Source organism: Spea bombifrons, chromosome 3, assembly GCF_027358695.1.
Source record: "Spea bombifrons isolate aSpeBom1 chromosome 3, aSpeBom1.2.pri, whole genome shotgun sequence".
NCBI classification, from domain to species: Eukaryota; Metazoa; Chordata; class Amphibia; order Anura; family Pelobatidae; genus Spea; species Spea bombifrons.
This window is the reverse complement of record NC_071089.1, coordinates 114,380,871-114,403,390: the sequence shown is the minus strand read 5'-3', so window position 1 is coordinate 114,403,390 and position 22,520 is coordinate 114,380,871. Positions and strand designations below refer to the sequence as shown.

The following is a 22,520-nucleotide window of genomic DNA, read 5'->3' as shown; positions in this document are numbered from 1 at the left end:
TTTTTTATTTTTTGCCATATTTTATTATAGTAAATTAGATGATATGATAAAAACAATGGTATCTAAAGAAAGCCTTTGTTGTCCTGGAAAAACAATGTACAATTTATGTGAGTACATCAAATGTGAAAAAAGAAAATTACAGCTAAACACAAACACCGCAAAAATGTCAAAAGCCATTGTTACGTACAGGTACAAAAAAAAAAATGAAGTCTTGTCACAAAGGGGTTAATTAATATTTGTATATGATATAAGTATTTATATCTATATCATAGAAATATGATTATACTTGCAACCAGTCCATTTATATCTTTGTGTTAGGAAAGTACAGAATATGAATCGGTCGACAGTTCGTTTGAAGAACTCGCTGTGAAAACATTGTAAACACCTGGAAACAAAAAGAAAAATGTATGTTATACTCACTTCCAGAAATGTAGATAAATAAAGACAAACACAAAGGCAGACATATACATAAATACAGACAGATACACACAAACATACATTTTGTGGCCATTTTATAAGGTAATTCGGCATTTAGAACACCGTTATAACGAGTGGTTATTTCAGTATCTGTGGCCTTTCTGTCAGCTTTATAGAATCTAGCCATTCTACTCTGACCTGCCTCATTAACTATATGTTTTTAGCCACAGAACTGACAATCACTGGATTTTTTTTTTTTTAAAGCATAGTTCTCTTTAAACTCTAGAGACCGTAACGCAGGAAAATCAGGAAGTCATGAGTCTGAGATGCTGAGACTCCACATCTGGCACGAAGAATCGTACCATGGCCAAAGTCGCTGTATGTGTAAAGAAGCAGCTATACCTAATAAAGTGTCCAGTTGATGTATATGGATATGCTGATATAAACAAACACATACACAAACCTATGGACACACAAACATAAAACACTCACACAGATGTACAGTGGCAAGAAGTGAGTGACCCCTTTGGAATTACCAGCATTTGTTTATAAATTTGACTGAACATACAAATTAGTGTATTGCTCTTGCCTATATTGAATACATAATTCAAACATTCACAGTGTGGGTTGAAAAAAGTATGCGGGCCCCTAGGCTAATCACTTCAACAAAAGCTAATCGGAGTCAGGAGTTAGTAAACCTGGAGTCCAATCGATGAAACGGGATTGGTGTGTTTTAGAGCTACTTTGCCCAAAACACGTGTAAACTGTTGGCAGTATTTAATTATTTTGCTCACTAAACAGTGTATTAACTTTGAAAAGAGCAAGCATGTAGAAAAACACAAGTGCTACTTAGCTTATCTCCCTAGCACCCAGCCAGGACGACTCCAAGGGCACAACTCAGAATGATCAATGAGATAAAAAAGAACCCTACAGTAACAGTTAAAGGCATGAAGGAATCATTGGAACTAGTTAACATCTCTATTCATGAGACTACCATATGCAAAACACTTAACAGGCATAGACTCTGTGGCAGGACACCACGGAGGAAACCAGTGCGCTCCAATTTAAAATCAATGTTCGTCTAAAGTTTGCCAAAAAGCAAAATGTTTTGTGGACTGATGAAACTAAGCTTGAATTGTTTGGGAAGAACACACAGCACTATGTATGTCATAAAAGGGCACCACAAACCAACATGAAAACATCTTCTCAATGGCTTAGTATGGTGTTGGGAGCATCATGATTTAGGGCTGCCTTGGGGCCTGGACAGCTTGCCATCGCCATCATCGAAGGAACAATGAATTGCTAAATTGATCAAGATATCATACAGGATAATGACAGGGTGGCTGTCCACCATCTGGTGTGATGCAGCAGGACAATGACCCTGAACATCGAGGTAAATCTACTACAGAATGGTTTCACAATAAGAAAATCTGCCTTTTGAAGCGGCCCAGTCAGAACCCAGATCTTAACCCATTAGAGAATGACCTCACACCAGACATTCTAGGAATATGGTTGAGATTAAGCTATTCTGTAAGGAAGAATGGTCTAAAATTCCTTATGAACCTTGTGCAGGTCTGATCTGCAGCTACCGGAAGCACTTGTTTGAGGTTGTTTGTTTGAGGTTGTGTTGCCAAAGGAGGTTCGACCAGTTATTAAATCTCGGGTTCTCTTACTTTTTCCACCAGTACTTTGAATGTTTAATGGGTGCGTTCAATAAAGGCATAAAAGATTACCATTGTTTGTGTGTTATTAGCACAGCATTGTTTGTCTATACTTAGATGTAGATCAGATCCCATTTTATGAATAATTAATGCAGAAAACCAGGTAATTCTTGGTTTTCCGGGATCATTAACTTTTTCTTGTCACTGTACATCCTTTCTTTAAGGTTTTGTTTAACATTTTAGGATAGTGTGGCCAGGTTTCAAGGAAACACTCCTTCCCCCGTCTCGCCTTTCACTGCTCCAATCCATTGTGAAGACCTGTGCCAAACTATCTTTCTTATCCATCGCTCTTCATATGTTGCCTCACTGTGCTTCTCTCTACTGGTTCCCCATACTCTCTAGGATAACATTTTAGCTCCTGACCCCAAACCTACAGAGCAATTAGCAACACTGTGCCCCACATATATCTCCTCTTATCTCCAAATACTTTCCCAACTGCCTTCTTCACGCTTCACGTGACCTACATATCCCTTCAACTGTAATCACCTCTTCCCCCTTGCATATTCAGGACTTTATCTGTCATGTACCTATTCATTGGAATGCCCTACCTATTTCTATCAGACCTATCTATCTGCCAGCTTATCCTAATTTTAAATACTCAATAAAACCCTCCTCTTGTAGCTTTCCTGCACCATAACAAATAGCCTGCTAATTACCATCTCAAGCCAAGCTTCTGCTAAATAAATAACAGACCCAGCAACAGCGGCTGAGAGGTAAATCCCCCAAATGGGTGAATAACAGGTAACCCCACTGAGTGGACAAAGGGTAGGATGAAAAAAGGCTACATCCAAAGACTACTTTACAACATACCACGTTTTGGAAATAGATTTTTCTGTCTTGGTCTTGAAGGTGCAGAGGAATTTGTAGAGCTTGTCTGTTTGAAAACAGTTCAGAGATTTTAATACAGTGAAAAACAGTGAAAAACTGGCTTTCTAGACTAAAATAAGGAATCTTAAATTGGCTTTGTAGAAGGTTTCTGCACTATATGAACAAAAGTATTGGGACAGCTGACCATTACACCAACAGGGACATTTAGGACATTGCATTCTAAATACATAGACAATCATATGTAGTTGCCCCCTCCATAGCATTGTCCAAAATATCTTGGTATGTCCCCTTTAGCATACCAAGACATTTTGGACAATGCTATGCTTCCAACTTTGTGGGAACAGTTTGGGGAAGACCCTTTTATATTCTAGCATGACTGTCCCAGCGCACAAAGCGAGCTCCATAAAGACATGGTTGGATGAGTTTGGTGCAGAAGAACTTGACCGGCCGCACAGAGCCCTGACCTCAACCCCATCAAACACCTTTGGGATGAATTCATTCAACATCAGTGCCTGACCTCACAAACCCTTTACTGGATGAATGGGCGACAATTCTCACAGAAAATATCCAAAATCTTCTGGAAAGCCCTCCCGGAAGAGTGGAAGCTGTTATAGCTGCAAAGGGGGGACCAACTTCATATTAATGTAGCTAGAATGCAATGTCATAAAAGTCCCTGTTGATGTAATGGTCAGGTGTCCCAATACTTTTGCCCATATAGTGTGATATTTTAGGTAAAATGCCTTTTTGAAATTTACCAGCACTTTTGTTCGAAGAGTAGACCAGTAGGACCAAGACATTGAGCTTCCTACAGCCATTCGAACCTGGAAAAATAAATAAAATAATAAGTGAGAGGATCCAGGATATTTCCAGTAGGTTTCAATTTAACCAAATAACAAATTGTACAACAAGAATAGGTATCTTTGGCTGACTTTCATTTTAAATGGTAGCTTCAAACAAACTTATCAATTTGTTTTATTGGGTCCCTTTTCCTCCTACTGCAGGAGAGGAGCCCTGTGCGCCCTGACACAGGTAGTGTATTCTTACTGTGCAGACAAACACCATTTACACTGTAACATCAAGAGCCAAGGGGCAAATCCACCACTGTGTAAGTGTCTACATCTAAGGGGGCACCATCACTAACCTTTTGGTCCAGTATCACGGTGGAGATGAGAATGAATAAGCCCTGGAAAGGAGTGGACGATTTCAGTTCTCATTTAATCAGAATGTAACAGCTGGGTTTATAACATATTTTTACAGTGACGTTTTAAAAGAATTGTAAACTTAAAATAAACTAGTCTACAAATAATTTTTAACCCGAACCCTTTAACAATAACCTAAGCCCGGCTAACAACATATACTGGCTGTTTCTTTATCAGTGTTGGGTGTGATGGGCTGTGCTTGAACTATATGCCAAACCTACTGATAAGACTTTGGTAAATACTGATATTGGAATTTGTCGATCAACCTAACCACATCAGCAACCGAAAATTAGGACACTATTTTCCACTATGTATCAGTGGAGAATAAATTGTGTTTAATAATCTTACTTATGGTATGCTGAATGCGGTCTGTGCTTCAAAATCCCACATTATTGTTAAGAACCAGAAGCTAATTACAGACTTCTTAGATAAAATTTAAAATATACGATCTGAGTCATTATTATGTGGACAGTAAAACAGTGTTAAAAGGGTTTTGTTTTTACCTGGAATGAGTTGAGAGCTGCAAAGATTCCATGGAGTACGGTATTATACGGGTTCAGGACTACACCAAGACCGAATCCCCAAGTGATGCCTAAAAGAGGTGTGAGGACTGCAATACTTTTAGCAATCTGAATTAGGATTGACCTGTCATCTTTTCCTGGTCTTTCTCCAATGGAAGGCCGCAGGAGCTTAATGATTACCACTACCAAAATCATGAAGTTAATAAAAACAATGGTTAGCGCGGGAATAACAAAAGCAAGAAAAGTTTTGGTTGAGTTATAGTCCAGCCAGCAGAATTTCTTACTGGTAAACCCTTGACTTGGTGCTGTAGACGCCACAGTGATTACAGATATGACTAGGGGACACCCGTAACCCAACGTGAATGCAACAACGATCATCGTTTTCCTGCTCATGTCATGCAAGATGTAAATCATCCGATAAAAGACAAGAAGACCCATCGTGAGCATCCAGAAGAAAAGAGCCAAGTAAAAAAAAAAGCTGAAGAAGGCTGCGGTCAAGCAGGCATTGGATTCGGGATGCTTCTCTAGAAATGCCCCAATGATAAACCAGATATCTGCCACCAGGAGTGATACGGCTACATTTACCAAACAAATATGGCGCAAGTAGGACGTTTTGTTTTTGATCACTGACCTCCACACCATGGCTTCAATTACCAATGTAATGAATAAGCAGACAAGTGAAATGCCCACCCCTGCATACGTAATAATATCCAAAAAAAGCTCTGATTTTTCTGACATCAGTACGGAAAAGGAGGTCAGATGGTTGCTGGTGCAAATTACCAAGCCATTTTCTTCCACAGGGGGGGATATCTTATTCCAGCCTCCAGCTTGGCCCAAAGTAACATCCCAGAAGACACATTGTGGAGAGACCAGAGAAGAATTACTCTTTGTAAATGTCATTAAAATGCTAAAATCTTCAAAACTTGCTTCTTTTTTCCGTACTGTGGAAACAACCAACGCGTTAAGGAATGTGCCATTTTCTGGCGGCAAAATGTCTTTCATAGTTGAATAAGCCACACTGATAATGGTGACTGGCTCCGCGGATAGCGAGTCCTTTTTTATAAGAACCTCGCCTGTCATATTGCCGAGGGCAAAGTTGACCTCATAGTCGGTGGATGAATTTACTGAATTTCCTTTAAGCTGAATATTGCTGTTAGATCCATTGGTCTCAAAGCTGTTTATGTCTTCAAGTTTCTTAACAAATTCCTCCACTGACAAAAGAAGTCTGGAACTTTGTGTTTTTAAACTTTGCCAGGCGGTTGCATTGTCCACCACGACATTTACGGCGGTGATAAAATTCTGGAAGAGAATATTGATGGGATGATACACTGCCTCTCTAGACTGTGGGTTGGAATGTTTGGTGTGTTTGGTTCTACCCCCTCCCTTCCCACTACCCCTTAAATTACACCCCTTCCTGCCTTCCAGCCAGGAGACCCCAATAATACCTGCGTTCATCTTTCCATTGCGCAAGGACAAGCGGTTATCTATATTGTAATAGAAAAGATATATTGCGTTGCTTCCTTACCTCCATCACTGCTGTCTTGACTGTGGTGTTGATAGAGGACACTGTGGTTATTATGTTGACCATCAAATCTATGTTTCCGGCTGAACTTGAAATGTTTCCTTTCTCAACGGATGAGACATCAGAAAGACTTGCAATGAAAGCTGGCAGTGTAGTTTCAGGCTGTGGACTGTTTACTACGTTCTGTATTTAAAAACAAAAAAGAAACAGAAATAACCACATGGAATCCAACGGGCAAAAATACCACTTAATAGTCATAAAATAGAAAAGTATAGAAAAAGAATTGTGACATGAGTGATGCATACAATGACTAGTCTAACCCAGTCCCAGCTCATTTTGACCCTAGATGACCTGGATATGGGCTACATAAACACTGGGCCTTCACTCAGACTTAGATCTTGGTTCTGGTGATCATGTTTAACTCTTGGAATCCGACCTGGCTTGTTCAGTGACTTTGTTCTTGTATTCAGATTTGGTTCTTGACACTACAGACTCTTGGTATTTGACTCAGCCTCATGTGGCTACGTCTTGGTCTCCTGGGTGAGTATGCTGACTCTCAGACTTCAGTCTCTGACCCTGTCCATTAGTTCCCTATGTCAAGTCAGTCCTAGGGCGGAAGTTCTTGTTTCTGGGGCAATATTGTTACACTGTTGTGGTGGGGTTATGTAAAGGAAAAGGCTCCCTCAGGGCTTGTAGGCATGATGAAAGAGAATATATTTATAAGTTAATAATTAATTTTTTTCAGATTTCTAGTTTTTACCACTTGACATACAGTCTACAATAGTTTCTTTGTGTGGGGATACAGGATCTGCCTCGGGTGCCAAATACTCCTACCAAGGTACGCCCCTGCAAGACCAAGGACTTAAAACTAATTGGGTTTAATTGTTCTTATCTGCCATTTTTTAATCTAACTACCATGGGTCATGGCTCCCATAATGTGTTTACTGTTTTTTACCCATTTCTTTTTAATAACTGTATTTTTACATTTTGAATGTCATTTTCACCACTTACCTGAACATCCAGCAACTGACTATATAATCGGGCAGAATAACAGTCTTTTCTAGTTTCCAATTCTCCATTGTTACAGGTGTAGGTAATATTTCCCACCTGATTGGGGTCCTGGCGCATACATAAAACTGAGTAATTTGTACCATGAGGGATAGTAATTGCTTCGTTTATTATAGTACAGCTCTTTTTGTTTTCATTATCCCCTGTAATCACAATAGCAAACATTTAAATGCGGTTATCCAGAGATTTTTTCAACTTCCACAAATAAATAAAATAACGAGGGGGCGGACATAGAAAAAAGAAATCCGCGACTAAACAAAACGGAAAACAGAGTAAAAGGTAAATAATGATACTGGACAAAATGACACCGGTCAGGGGCGTACCTAGAGTATTTGGCACCCGGGGCGGATCCTGTATGTGGCACCCCCCCCCCACACACACTTTAAAACTACCTGGCCGAAACTGAATATGACCCCCCCCACACACCATAAAAAATATAACACTTTTATTTAAATTTAAAGTAAGTAACACACCAAAATAGGACAAAACAATTAAATAACAATATATATATATATATATATATATATATAATTGTTAACAGCAATCACATTCCTATCATGCCCAGGCATACCCAGATTCCAGGAGGCACTCGCAGACTTGGCATGATAGGAGTATGATTGCCCTATCTACCTCTTCTCGCTCCCTTCTGCCCTATCTACCCCTTCTCACTCCCTTCTCCCTATCTACCCCTCCTAACTATCTACCCTCTCCCTCTTTGAAGTTCACTTACCTTTCAGGAGTCCTGCGGTGGGGGTGCAAGGCCTCTGTCTCCCAGCTCTGCCACTGTATGGAACAGTATAGAGTGATGGGAGTTATGATGTACTTTAGAGCATAATTATATAATGAAAAATACATTGGAAATGGTACAGCATAACACCCATCACTCTCACACACTTACCAATCCACACGCATACCAATCCACAGGCATACCAATCCACAAACACATACCAATCCACACACATACCAATCCACACACATATACTAATCCACACACACATACCAATCCACACACATACCAATCCACACACATGCCAATCCACACACACATGCCAATCCACACACATACACCAATCCACACACATACACCAATCCACACACACATACCAATCCACACACATCCACACACACATACACCAATTCACACACACATACCAATCCACACACATCCACACACACATACACCAATCCACACACACATACACCAATCCACACACACATACCAATCCACACACACATACACCAATCCACACACACATACACCAATCCACACACATACACCAATCCACACATACCAATCCACACACATACCAATCCACACACATACCAATACACACACATACACCAATCCACACATACCAATCCACACACATACCAATCCACACATACACCAATCCACACACATACACTAATCCACATACTAATCCACACATACACCAATCCACACACACACACCAATCCACACACACATACCAATCCACACACATACACTAATCCACACACATACTAATCCACACATACACCAATCCACACACATACACCAATCCACACACATACACCAATCCACACACACACACCAATCCACACATATACACCAATCCACACACATACCAATCCACACACACATACCAATCCACACACATACACCAATCCACACACATATACTAATCCACACACATATACTAATCCACACACACATACCAATCCACACATATACTAATCCACACACATACACCAATCCACACACATACACCAATCCACACACATACACCAATCCACACACACATACCAATCCACACACACATACCAATCCACACACATACCAATCCACACACACACACCAATCCACACACACATACACTAATCCACACATACCAATCCACACACATACCAATCCACACACACACACCAATCCACACACACATACCAATCCACACACATACACTAATCCACACATACCAATCCACACACATACTAATCCACACTAATCCACACATACACCAATCCACACACATACACCAATCCACACACACACCAATCCACACATATACACCAATCCACACACATACCAATCCACACACACATACCAATCCACACACACATACCAATCCACACACATACACCAATCCACACACATACACCAATCCACACATATACACCAATCCACACACATACCAATCCACACACACACCAATCCACACACATACACCAATCCACACACATATACTAATCCACACACATACCAATCCACACACACATACCAATCCACACACATACACCAATCCACACACATACCAATCCACACACATACACCAATCCACACACACATACCAATCCACACACATCCACACACACATACACCAATTCACACACACATACCAATCCACACACATCCACACACACATACACCAATCCACACACACATACACCAATCCACACACACATACCAATCCACACACACATACACCAATCCACACACACATACACCAATCCACACACATACACCAATCCACACATACCAATCCACACACATACCAATCCACACACATACCAATACACACACATACACCAATCCACACATACCAATCCACACACATACCAATCCACACATACACCAATCCACACACACATACCAATCCACACACATACACTAATCCACATACTAATCCACACATACACCAATCCACACACACACACCAATCCACACACACATACCAATCCACACACATACACTAATCCACACACATACTAATCCACACATACACCAATCCACACACATACACCAATCCACACACATACACCAATCCACACACACACACCAATCCACACATATACACCAATCCACACACATACCAATCCACACACACATACCAATCCACACACATACACCAATCCACACACATATACTAATCCACACACATATACTAATCCACACACACATACCAATCCACACATATACTAATCCACACACATACACCAATCCACACACATACACTAATCCACACACATACACCAATCCACACACACATACCAATCCACACACACATACCAATCCACACACATACCAATCCACACACACACACCAATCCACACACACATACACTAATCCACACATACCAATCCACACACATACCAATCCACACACACACACCAATCCACACACACATACCAATCCACACACATACACTAATCCACACATACCAATCCACACACATACTAATCCACACATACACCAATCCACACACATACACCAATCCACACACATACACCAATCCACACACACACACCAATCCACACATATACACCAATCCACACACATACCAATCCACACACACATACCAATCCACACACACATACCAATCCACACACATACACCAATCCACACACATACACCAATCCACACATATACACCAATCCACACACATACCAATCCACACACACACCAATCCACACACATACACCAATCCACACACATATACTAATCCACACACATACCAATCCACACACACATACCAATCCACACACATACACCAATCCACACACATACACCAATCCACACACATACACCAATCCACACACACATACCAATCCACACACACATACCAATCCACACACACATACCAATCCACACACATACACCAATCCACTCTCACTGTATGCTTTCCTACCTTTCCTCTTTTCTCCTTACAGCCTCTTTTTCCTGCTCTTCTCTCCTCTTCTTCTTCAGTTCTTCTTCCGGGTCAGAGGGCACGGACAGCGGTGGGCGCGGCTTCAGTGTTGTGCGCCGGGATCTGACAACAAGCCCCGGCGCACAACAGCTGTTGCCGCGCAGATCGCAAGGGAGCGGTATCGGAGATCCTTGAACCGGCTTAAAATCACTCAAGGGAGCCGGTGGTCTGTTAAAGACCTCCGATACCGCTCCCTTGCGAGCCTGCTCCTCCAGCGGCGGACATTACTGTCCGTCTCTGGAGGGGTGCCGGGTGCCGGCAAGTTGGCACCCCCCTGATGAGCGGCACCCGGTGCGGACCGCCCCCCCCGCCCCCCGCTAGGTACGCTACTGACACCGGTCCAGGCAGGTTTGTCACCCTTGGGTCATGGATAGTCTTTGAGGCCTCTCCTCTGCCCTTGGAGCACAGGGAAACTAGCAATCTCTCTGATTGTGAGCCTTCAGAGAGTACGCAGCAGCTTTGGCACCAGGATTTTAAAGGTCTGTACGAGCAACTCTACCGGTCGCTGGCAGGGGCCTCCTCTGCCGTCAACCAATGAAGTGCAGAACTGCAGACGAGATTCATAGAGTCGCTCGTACACATTTTTAAAATCCTGGCACCAAAACTCGGCCTGGAGAGACCACTGGTCTCTCCGCTCCAGGAATTAAAGGTCCGTAGGAGCGACCAATAGAGCCTGAAACTAATGGTCTCCCCAGGCCGAAACTAGGAGGATAAAGGTCTGTACGAGCGACTTTATCGGTCACCTGCAGGGGCCTCATTTAGCTATTGCCAGAGGAGCTTCCTGCTGGCGACCAATAGAGTCGCTTGCACCGACCTTTAACTCCTGACGCCGAAACTATTCCCGGGAGACCATTGTTCTCCCCACTCCAGGAGTTAAAGTTTTGTACGAGCGACCAATAGAGTCTCTCGTACAGACCTTTAACTCCTTATGGGAAACTTGGCCTGGGGAGGTTCCAGGAGTTAAAGGTCTGTTCGAGGGACTCTATTGGTCGCCGGCAGGGAGCTCCCCTGTGCTCATTCCTGGGAACTATCCGAGTTTCGCCCAGAGACTCCGCGTGAAGTGCTGCTTCTCTGGGTCTCTAGGTCCCTAAGGGGAAACTCTGGTGTGCAGGAGCGGCATTGTGGTACGCTCCACTCCCCACCCAGTTCCCCATTAAAAATAGTGCGTGTCCCATGACTTTGGTGGGACCCTCGGCGACATCAACAAGACTGCCCACGACATTAATGGGAGCTCCTTCCCGTATCCTGCGAGGGGGATAGCTCTGGGGCAAATCATTGTTAATCCAGCCCTCAAAAGCTTTCAGGATCTCACAGGTCACTTTTTCAGATGGAAGGGACCCTTTAATGAAGAGATATTTGAGCTCCCAAAAGCTTACATGACTTTACATATTTTTCTACACTGGCGTAACAAAACACATTAACTTTGTTAGGGATATTAATGAGACAAAATTGGTAAAACCAATATTTTATCACACACGTAAAATAACGACGCTACCAAATATTGTAGTACCACATCCACAATATAATTTAAGGAGATACCCTATATTTTATCTCCGATCCTAAATCCTTTCAGATCGCCGAAAATTATAATTCAAATTAGATATATATCACAATGATAATCAATCAAAAATAATATTTATTGTGAATACAATTTATAAAATCTATATATGAGTCAAACAGTGCAGAATATAAAATACAAAGTTCTTAAACATGTCAAATTGCAGTATATCCAAATACGGTATATTATCGAAAGTTATCAATATGAATTAATACTTTATGAGTCCAACACACAATTAATTTCCATCCCACTCAGCAACCAAAAATGATAATCAGGGCGGTAATAAAAAGATCACTAACTCTATTATATTAGTTTAACTAATATGACAATTAAAAATAATTTAATAATGTCTAAGAGTGTTTAGTGAAATTCCTAATGGATGCAAATAATGTCAAACTTCATCTACAGGTAAAAATACCTTTTCATTATTGTCATTATCACGGGTTATAAGCTGCAGTCTCACAAGCCGTCATATACAATAATGCAATATACTACCTCCCAGAAACAGGGAATTCTATATGAAGAAGACAAAATTTATCTCTATTCAGAATAAGAAAACAATTATATTTACCACCACTTGTTGCTGTTGTCCTACTGGTCCTTGTAGAAGTTAATCCAGGTTCAGTGGCAAGAAATTAAGTGGAAAGAAATATAACTTACTAAAAGTTATATAGGTGGGGACTCAAAGTAATTCTAAGAGTAAGATTATGGTGCCAGGATCTTGAGATTCCAATTCTTTGGGGTAAATTAAATGAAATGAGTCCGTCAGGGTCTGTCTTCAGGGTGAATTCTTTAGGTCCGTTTTTAAGGTGAGTCTTTAAATTATTAAAGACATAAGCTTTTAAAGACATAGCTTATTATCATAGCCTCCACCTCTTGATTGGAATTATCCAATCATAACGGTGGGTTTTACCCATTATAATTAGGACTTCTACTCATTTTTACACGTTGTAATTTCTTAATTTACCAGCGAGAGACGCTCTGGTCTAAGAAATAATTTAAGACCATTACATATGTGTTAGGAATTCATTCATGATCACCCTTATCTTTAGATGTTACCTCCTCGATAGTAAATCAGGTCTTTGTAGTCACCCATATCTCCAGACATTGCCTCCTAGGTAGTAAATTAGGTTTTGGTGGTCTTACGACGTATCCCCCATTCCAATTTACATTCCTAAGGATATGCAGTGTCTACTCCTTAACTTTCTCATGGAAGATAACATTAATTGGATCATATATACTGAATACTTCTTTGTTCTCAATTATAGAGGGAACAAAGACACACAGAAATAACCGTTATATGATTAAATAAAATAAAAATGGCTCTGACTCCATTTTGTGCTCATGTAAATAAAGAATACATAGAATACATGTTTTCTAGCATAAAATATCTGACAACTTCGACTATAGAGTCTGGTATAGCATATGGTACACGTATATTTGGATTTGAGAAATAGTTTAGCTTTAACCCTTTATGTGACATTTTCTTACCGTTCCTGGATCTAATGATCATTTGACGACTCCTGGCGCTATCGTTCAGTCGGTTGGTTACCTCGCAAGTTATGAACGCCGTTTGCGGATTTCCATTATCACAGTTAACGTTATAGTTTGCTTTGTAGCAAACCTGATCTGCAACATCTTCTTTCTCCCCACCTAAAACAGTTAGTTATTATTATCATTAATGAAATTGATATGCTTGCAACTGAACGAGTGCTTTGTGTAGCATTTGCCAAATTCAATGCATCAGAGTGCAGACCCCCATTTTATATTTATTATGGAGTACGTTTTACATGGAAAGAGCATTGGATGAAGAAAAGAGAGACCAAATAAGCAGATATGAGGACTAAATCACAGTAGCTACAACTAGCAGGAAAAAAGGCTACACAGGCAAAGTCCAGAGCTTGGCAACAATATAGTAACAGAGTATTGTATCCTGACGCCTAGGGTTCCATCTGCTGGACACATGAACCGTCTCTATACAGAGCTGTTTTTTCCCTCCCTATTTCTTGCATGGAGAAAGAAGCTCATTGGGTTCACATGACACAACATCACGTGACTGATAATGGTCAACTTGCATACAAGTTTTGCCTTAATTTCTCGTGCAGTTTCATCGGCTACGAACTGGAAACGTCAAAGTGAGGCACTGCTATACCGGACTTATATTTATACGCAAAACAAGGAGTAGTCCTACAGTAAAGAACAGGCAATACCAAAGCGTTTCACGAAACCATCAACTTTGCTTCCATTTAGAATGCACAACCTCAGCAGACGACCTGAACCCCAGCTAGTCCATAATTCAGCTTTTTTCTTCCACTCCATTCACTGAGTTTAATCTCACATCGCCAGAATTCTTCATTGGTCTCCACAAATGGAACCTTGATGGCTTATCCTTCACTTCACCAAATCGTGCATAATTCACCTTCATATCAGTGCTAGAAGTGACCAGTTTCTTAATAAATCTGCTGCTGTCTTACCAGGTATGGCCGTGTTACCATGGATGAACCGAACGGTACAGTCCTGTTTCTTGAAACAGCATGTCAGTCTTTGCCAAGAGTTACACAGACGAGTTACGTCAAGCGGCTCAACCTGGATCTCCTCGAGTTTGGGTAATGGTACAACAGTCACGTTTGCGGACCCAATGCTCCTTAAGTGTTTTTGGTGGATGAAACAGAAGTACACGCCTAGATGGGATCAGAATGCAATACTTAATAGTGAAATATGCAGAAACAGTTCAAGAGTCACAGTACACCATTAGACAATGGACCTTGTAAATGGTACAAGCTGACCTTGTCAGATGTTATCCATTCACATTCAATGATGCTCAAGATCTTAGACTATGTTTGAAGTTACTCCTTGGCAGATAAAGTGGTTTCTAACTTTCTACGCGCTTTAAAAGTCACAACACTTATGGATGTTATGGAGTTATGGATGCACCCCGTAAAAACATTACACATTAGATACTTTTATACTGAACTGTTCGAACTGTCATTGCCAATCCGAACACAGTCGCAACAGGGAGACCATAAAAATTTACAGTAACACTGAAACTGATAAGAATATCAACACACATTAAGGAATATTTGTACAGATAGAGAAATTAGGCTTTCATATGAATCCAAATTCATGCAACATTTGGTCTCAAATCTAAAAAAACATATTTTTTTTAACTTATTATATTCCAGATGCCGCTGCTAAAAATAAACATTAATTCTCCCATGGGTTGTTATATTTTGAAGGATAAACATGCTTCCCAAACCCAGTACGCTAGTTTTATTTAGTTTTTTTTAATTATATTTATATTGATAGGCGGCAAATACTTTTCCTTTCCAGCCAGTTAAATTTGTTTTCTCACTTTTGAATTAATTTATTTTTTATGTGCTGTACTACTTTTTCTCTGTTGCTTTTTTTCAGAGAGCAGCGCAGTATGTATACTGTTTTCATCTACTGTGATTGTAGAAAAACATCTCTTCTCATAAATGATGAAGTACAATTATAAATATAATTTCAAAAGATAGCTTTACTTGGCGCAGAGTATAGTGAGCTTATATTTTGGCCAAAAGGGAACACTGATGTATAATATTGACGCTGGAGTGTCCCTTTAAGAGACAATGGCATTCTACCGTCATAATGGATGAACGGGTGGAGAATGCCGGCGGATTCTTTAAGTTCCATACTGGCGAATTGGCATGTTGTGGCATCAGGCCTTGAAAGATCAGTTTCTGTTTTAATTAATTTTGCACTTTTGACTCCAAATACATTTTACAACACAAAAAAGTAAAAAAAAAAAACCCTAATTGTGAAATGTCCCATTACAGTTATAGACAAATATTTAAAGGTGTATGGCACATACCTGACCAACTCATAGTAGCGTTTGCTTCGATAACTTTGTTGGAGAATCTGTCATCTAGATAGCTATCAATTCTGTCTTTTGCCCACATTATTTTTGTATAATCGGTATCACTCTCACAAGTTATTTTAAGCGTCTTCCCAACTGAAACCGGCTCCGCTCTTACCGTAACATTTGCTTTGGATTGAAACAGAAAGAACGTTGTTAAGTACTAATTGCATGATTGATGCAGCAGCTTTCTCTCCCAAACAGCACATACGGTAGAAGCAACCAGCCCATAATGGCGGAATTGAGGAACAGGAGGCTGTGAAAAAGGGACCTCTGACAGGGGACAGTCACTTTCAGAGTTTTACCTTAGCTACTTGATATGGTGTGCTTTTACAAACTTAAATATGTAAAAAGTTACAATTTATGTACAAACATTTTGGCCACTAAACGACTCCACTAACTTTACTATATATAAGCAAAAGAGAGGAGACAAAGTGAAAAGAGGGAGAGCGAGCCAAAAAAGGAGAAAAGCCATTTTTGCTACATTTTAGTGTAAAAAGACTTAAATGGATAACAACATTGATATATTCACCCCATAGCTTCTCAAATGCATGGCCAACACCTACCTATCCTTAGGTAGGTCACGGATATTACCCTCGTGCCCCTTGCCCCGTATATTCCTTGATAAACGCACGTATAATTCGTAGCGGAGCCAGACTTGACTGCACGGCACTGTGTCTCGCTGGCCGTTATAGTATAAATACCGCAAGATGAGTTGGAGCTTGAGGTTCCTGGCAAGAAATCAATCAGTAATCCAAAAATAAATAACCTCCAACAACAACAAAACCCCCATACATGTATATTAATCCACCAAGCATAACAACACTCTGTAAACACTAATATTTTTTCAGTGGTTTTTTTTTTGGAACGTCCACGCTCACAGCTACTGTTTCCAACAACTTCAAATTGCCCGGGGGCAATTATTATATAATTATTAAGGGGATGCGTGAGTTCAGACTGCACGTTTCGTGTTTTATTACCAAGTAAACAAAAATGTCCAAATACTCAAGGTTTACCAGTTTATTTCATGCCTATTCATTTTTTTATATATGTTATTTATGATATAATACAAAATACATACTTATTTATTAATAACATTTGGTTCGAACAGCAAAATACAGTATGTTACATTGTTCATCGATTAAGTGAAAATTAAAAAAAAAAGTAAAAATACACTGAAGGTTTATAGTAAAATTGTGCTAGGAAAAAACATCCTTACCAGCGATGCTTGATGATCCTGATATTTCCCACGTGATGCCGAACATGCGAATGTCTTCGCTGCAACAAGTCAGTTCAAGTTTTGTGTTATTACAAACGACATCAGCGTCGGCCGTAGTAATAATTTCTAACTTTGTAATTTTCACCGGAATTTTCTGGACTTGTGATTCTCCGCCGGCTGTAACATCACAGGTGTACGTACCTAGCAAAAGAAGCGCCATTCCAAGGTAACAGTACATGATTTCTTTCTTGGGAGTCACTTAAACTATCAAAGCTGCTCTGATTCCGAGTGCCAGACACGGAATTGTATTTTTTTTTTAAATGTTAATGTTAAATTGGCAACAGTTCCCATTTATATGTTTTTCTGACTAGGTTGAGTGAAAGTTGTCGCAGCTTCAGAACTTCATGTGAACTGACCGTATACTCTTCTCCAGCTGCTTCTGTTGTTTTTTTTCCCCTGTAAGTCCAGATTGTTATTTTATGCAGTACTTGTATAACGTTTACCCATTGCACAGTGCTGGGGAATATGGCAGCGTCATATAAACCAATAAATAATAATATTTACATCCCCTGGCAGGCGGAAATACCCTCACTGCGACCACTTGTTCCTGTCTCTTACCGGTACAAAATCATATCTCTGACCGGCCAGGGTAGCTATAAAATTAACGAAAGGTCTGTGCTGTTGTTAATATTCTATAGTATGTATGTACATACCATTTACATCTGCATTGTTAATTGATACACTGTCGGCTGTTATTATCATGCCGCACACTAGGTGGCGCATGTTGCAGGTAAACAGAATGTGCTGCCTGTATAACACATGATGTGTCAGGTGAGGGCTGGCACCTTCTGCCCTGGGGGGGGGCAGGTACTGCTAAGTAATGCCTGGCTCCTTACCCCACCTCAGTAACCTACGCACTAGCACACACACTCACAATAGCACACATAAACACACAAACATTAACACATACACACTCACTCTAAAACACACTTACACTAAAACATACTTACTCCATCACACCTCACTTTATCAATCACACCTGTCACACCACACCCTTACCTGGCTGTTCCTCAGAGCTGCAAGCAGCCGTGATATTACTGTGGGGTAATACCGCACTATCACCAGAGACTCAGACATGCCCTGTTTCAAGAATTGTGGACCGGTCCGGGGGGGAACTTGTTAACTCTGCCCCCCCCCCAAGCCCACCATGATCACTAGGTATTTGCATGAGAACACTTAACCGTTCTATACATAAACTTTCACAGACTTGAAACAACAGTTCTTTGTACTGAGTACATAGTTTGGATTGAGATGGGGGGCAGATGTGTTGTACTTGGTCACCTCTTGGCCAATGTCCCTTATATATACATCACGGATTCGGGTTCCTGAGTGCCTGTCAAGGAATACTAACATAATCAAATAATGATTCTACGGGGTCACTGAAAGAGCTGCACCTCTAGGGGAATGGGTATGAGATATCAATCCATTCCGTTTACAGAACTGCCAACTGTCCTGACTTAGTTAGGACGCTCATGGCTCCTCTGTCCAAATTCTCTGATGGGTGTTTATGTATTTGTTGTAAAGTATCTAACTACCGGTAATATGAGTTTCCTGATCTGGGAAGCTATTGGAGGAATTTGATTCCATAGGCCTCTTACTCTTGGCAGACAAAATAAAATACGACATAAAATGTTTTAATCTGATGTAAAAATACAATCTATGGACTCAGAAATGTGTTTTACCTGCATCATCCATGCTAACATTGTTGATTGTAAGGATGGTATTTTGTTCGTTGTTAATAATAAGGTTTCTCGAGCCATTCAGAAGTCTTGTAGACTCATGTAACCAAGAAACGCTTGTGGAGGTTCCACTAAACAGGCACATTAGGGTTATACTGTCCCCAACGAAAGGCTTCTCTGGGGATAATTTGATGTTTCTTATAGCTGAAAAACAAATAAAGTCCTTTAAAGTCCTAAATAATATCAGAAAAAAATAAAAGATGGGAACGGATACAATTTTCAGGGTTTCATGGTCTTAGAGTAGACGGTTATTAGAAAAACTTCGTTGCCACCGTTAGTGAATCACTGGAAAATAATCTTTTTAATGGACCATGTCAGAGTTAGCTAATGTAGAAAGCGCCCATCACATGTAATATGGAACTCTAAATGCATTAATATTTGTATTTCTTTAATTATATTAGGCTAGTGCTTTTATCAAGAAAAGTATGCATATTAAAACGAAGGTAGAGGTTCCCATATCAGATAAAAGAGTAAAATGTAAGTTTTATTCACAATAATTAACGACGACCCACTCAGAGTTGAAGTAATAAATATTCAATGTGCAAACCGAAGCTTGGTCTGGCAGAATGTGCGATCCTAAAATATTGCTTCTCGTTGATTTCTTATTGAAAATGCACATAGTTAGCAATCCGAAAATTACCGCCACCACAATGTTAAATGAAAGAGCCCTGGGGAGGAATTATTCTCTGAATTATTCTGCCCGCTGAGGATTCCTGTACCGGCATAGTTTTCCTCTGTTCTGTCGACGGCACTCACATGTTTTTCGGCTATTGCTGTGATAATAATAACTAGGGAGTTGTCATTTTTCATAAGGGCGGGTTGTTACGATTCTACAGAATAAATGTCAAACAAAATATGTGGAAAATGTGCAGAGAGACAACTCGCTGTTTGTGTGACATCTCAAACATAAAACGATCTTATCTGTTCAAAATGTCGGCAAATACTAATGTATATTACTGTGAATGGTCAACCCAACCTCTCCTACGATCATTGGACTTATTCCACACATCCCTAAAATTCAGGGGTGAGAGAAGACCTATCCGAGGGTTAGTGTCCTGCGTCTTTCATTCAGAAGCGGTGGTGGGATTTAGGACACAGAGTGGGTGGGAATAAGATGAGATTAACATGAACAAATTTAATGAAACACGATAATATAGTGATTATTAGGTCTCTGGGGCATTGCTTTATTTTAAGATGGGGATGTGTGGTGTAGCCCACTTACTACCTGGTTCTGTCTGCCCCACCACCCTTTCTGATAATATTTGGAGGTAACCCTGCCTCTACATCTTATTTCAATTCCATGTAGCACCAATATAGAGGAGAGGAATGCTCAGATAGGTCATCTTGAAAGGCTCAAATTTATGGGAGGGGGGTGTTAAGGTTAGAGAGGTAGAAATGAGGGTGGGGGGCAGCAGGGAAATCTTTAGGCTGGGGCTGCCCTAGGTCCAACCTTGAGCAGTTCCCCAGCTGCCCCCAGCGCTGATGGGGATGATGTCATAACGCCTCACCTTAATGACATGCATCACTCGTAACACATTCTATAGAGGCCGTGTATAACCATTAAGTGGCATCCTGGGGTACCTGATCTCTCAGTAGGGTGATTGGCCCCTGATTTCGGCCTAGGCCAAAACATGCCACTGGTTATCAGGCTACCTTCTTTTGACCTATCTATAACAATATATATATATATATATATATATACACAGTATATATATATATATATATATATATATATATACAGTATATTTTCTTTTTTACAAAGACATAATAAGAAACATTAGATTTATAAAAGCAGCTCCTAGTATGCTCAGCCATCTAATGAGCATTATGCAAGTTATATTTGAACACCATAATTACCCCCGCAAGATTTTCTTACCTCTGCAATATTCTTCCGTAGGGAATGGCGTGATACAGTCGCATTGCGAGTCTACACACGATGTGACGCCAACACATTCATAGTCCTTCTCACAACGGCAGATTGCGTTCGTCTCATTCACGCTGCAGCCTTGTAAACCGAAACCAAAAATGGGTATTATAACTCAATATGTCTATTAGCAAAAAAAATATATAGCAGCACTTAAAGGGTGTTTGTGTTGTATGTGTTTTCACCTGATGCGGCTGCTGCTTGTGTGACTGTAATGGAAGGAGCCAGTGAGTTGTAAATGCTTGTGTCCCCCAGGAGGTTCTGTAATTCCAACCTCAGTTTAGGATCCTCAAAACTTATGTCGATGACAGCTGCATACGTTCCTGTCACGTCATCAGCTGGAAACGTAAGAAGCTGAAATCAGTAAGACCTCACACACAATCTGTAACGAAGTATTAGACACCAAGATCGCCGATTCCTAGGGAAGTAGATTAAATGCAACCTAAAGTCCTATTTACTCCGCGGAACCTTGTAGCCATATATAGAATTGCTACAAAACACTTACAAAAGCTTCACAAAGTCACCCAAAATCTTAAAAAAACTTGAAAAGCCCCACTTTCTCCATCACCAGCCCTCCCCTGGTTGGAGCCCTATCCCGGTAGCATACCCTCCAACATTTCAGGTATCCATAGACCAGGAGGAGCAAGGCTGGGGCTGACGATTATCTACCCACCTACAGCACCTTTCTGAAGTGCATGGCCAGCCTGCGGTGGTTTGCCGTAGATTGGAAACCTGACAGGTCTTAGAGATTCTGTAACCTGATTTTTATTTACCGTATCTCTGTTTATTATATCGAGAAACCATGATCCATTTACCTGCACGCTTCTCACGGATAAAATAATCATCATGTCCAGCTTCATCTCTCCCGAGTGTCTGGAAAAATAATTGTTAATAATAATATTTTTAATAATATTTTCCTAGATAAATCTGATCCATTACCACATGTTATTGGGGGGTGCTACAGTATCTGCCGGCTCCATATATTAATAAATATAATGTTATGAGTAGAGAGGTGGTCTCAGTGGGTGTGGCTTCCGCAGCCACATGTCAATCCAACCCTGCCACATGGTTTATGACTTCACTTTCACTGAAATTACCTATTATATGCATACAATACTTACCAC

The 22,520-nt window shown here is 40.5% G+C and overlaps 1 protein-coding gene across 1 annotated transcript; it reads right to left on the bottom strand.

The window, feature by feature from the left end:
• Window positions 1–22,303, bottom strand: LOC128484723 (adhesion G protein-coupled receptor F5-like). The gene is made up of 16 exons (XM_053461232.1): window positions 22,212–22,303; window positions 21,582–21,734; window positions 21,349–21,477; window positions 19,416–19,616; window positions 17,674–17,874; window positions 17,021–17,185; window positions 16,410–16,583; window positions 15,034–15,240; window positions 14,051–14,212; window positions 7,220–7,419; window positions 6,212–6,391; window positions 4,669–5,985; window positions 4,108–4,149; window positions 3,722–3,787; window positions 2,949–3,012; window positions 1–385 (listed from the first exon to the last, which is right to left on the bottom strand). Exons 4-16 carry the CDS (start codon window positions 19,555–19,557, stop codon window positions 315–317), a joined length of 2,991 nt encoding a protein of 996 aa, XP_053317207.1. The 5' UTR covers window positions 19,558–19,616; window positions 21,349–21,477; window positions 21,582–21,734; window positions 22,212–22,303; the 3' UTR covers window positions 1–314.
• Between the last annotated feature and the right edge of the window lie 217 nt (window positions 22,304–22,520).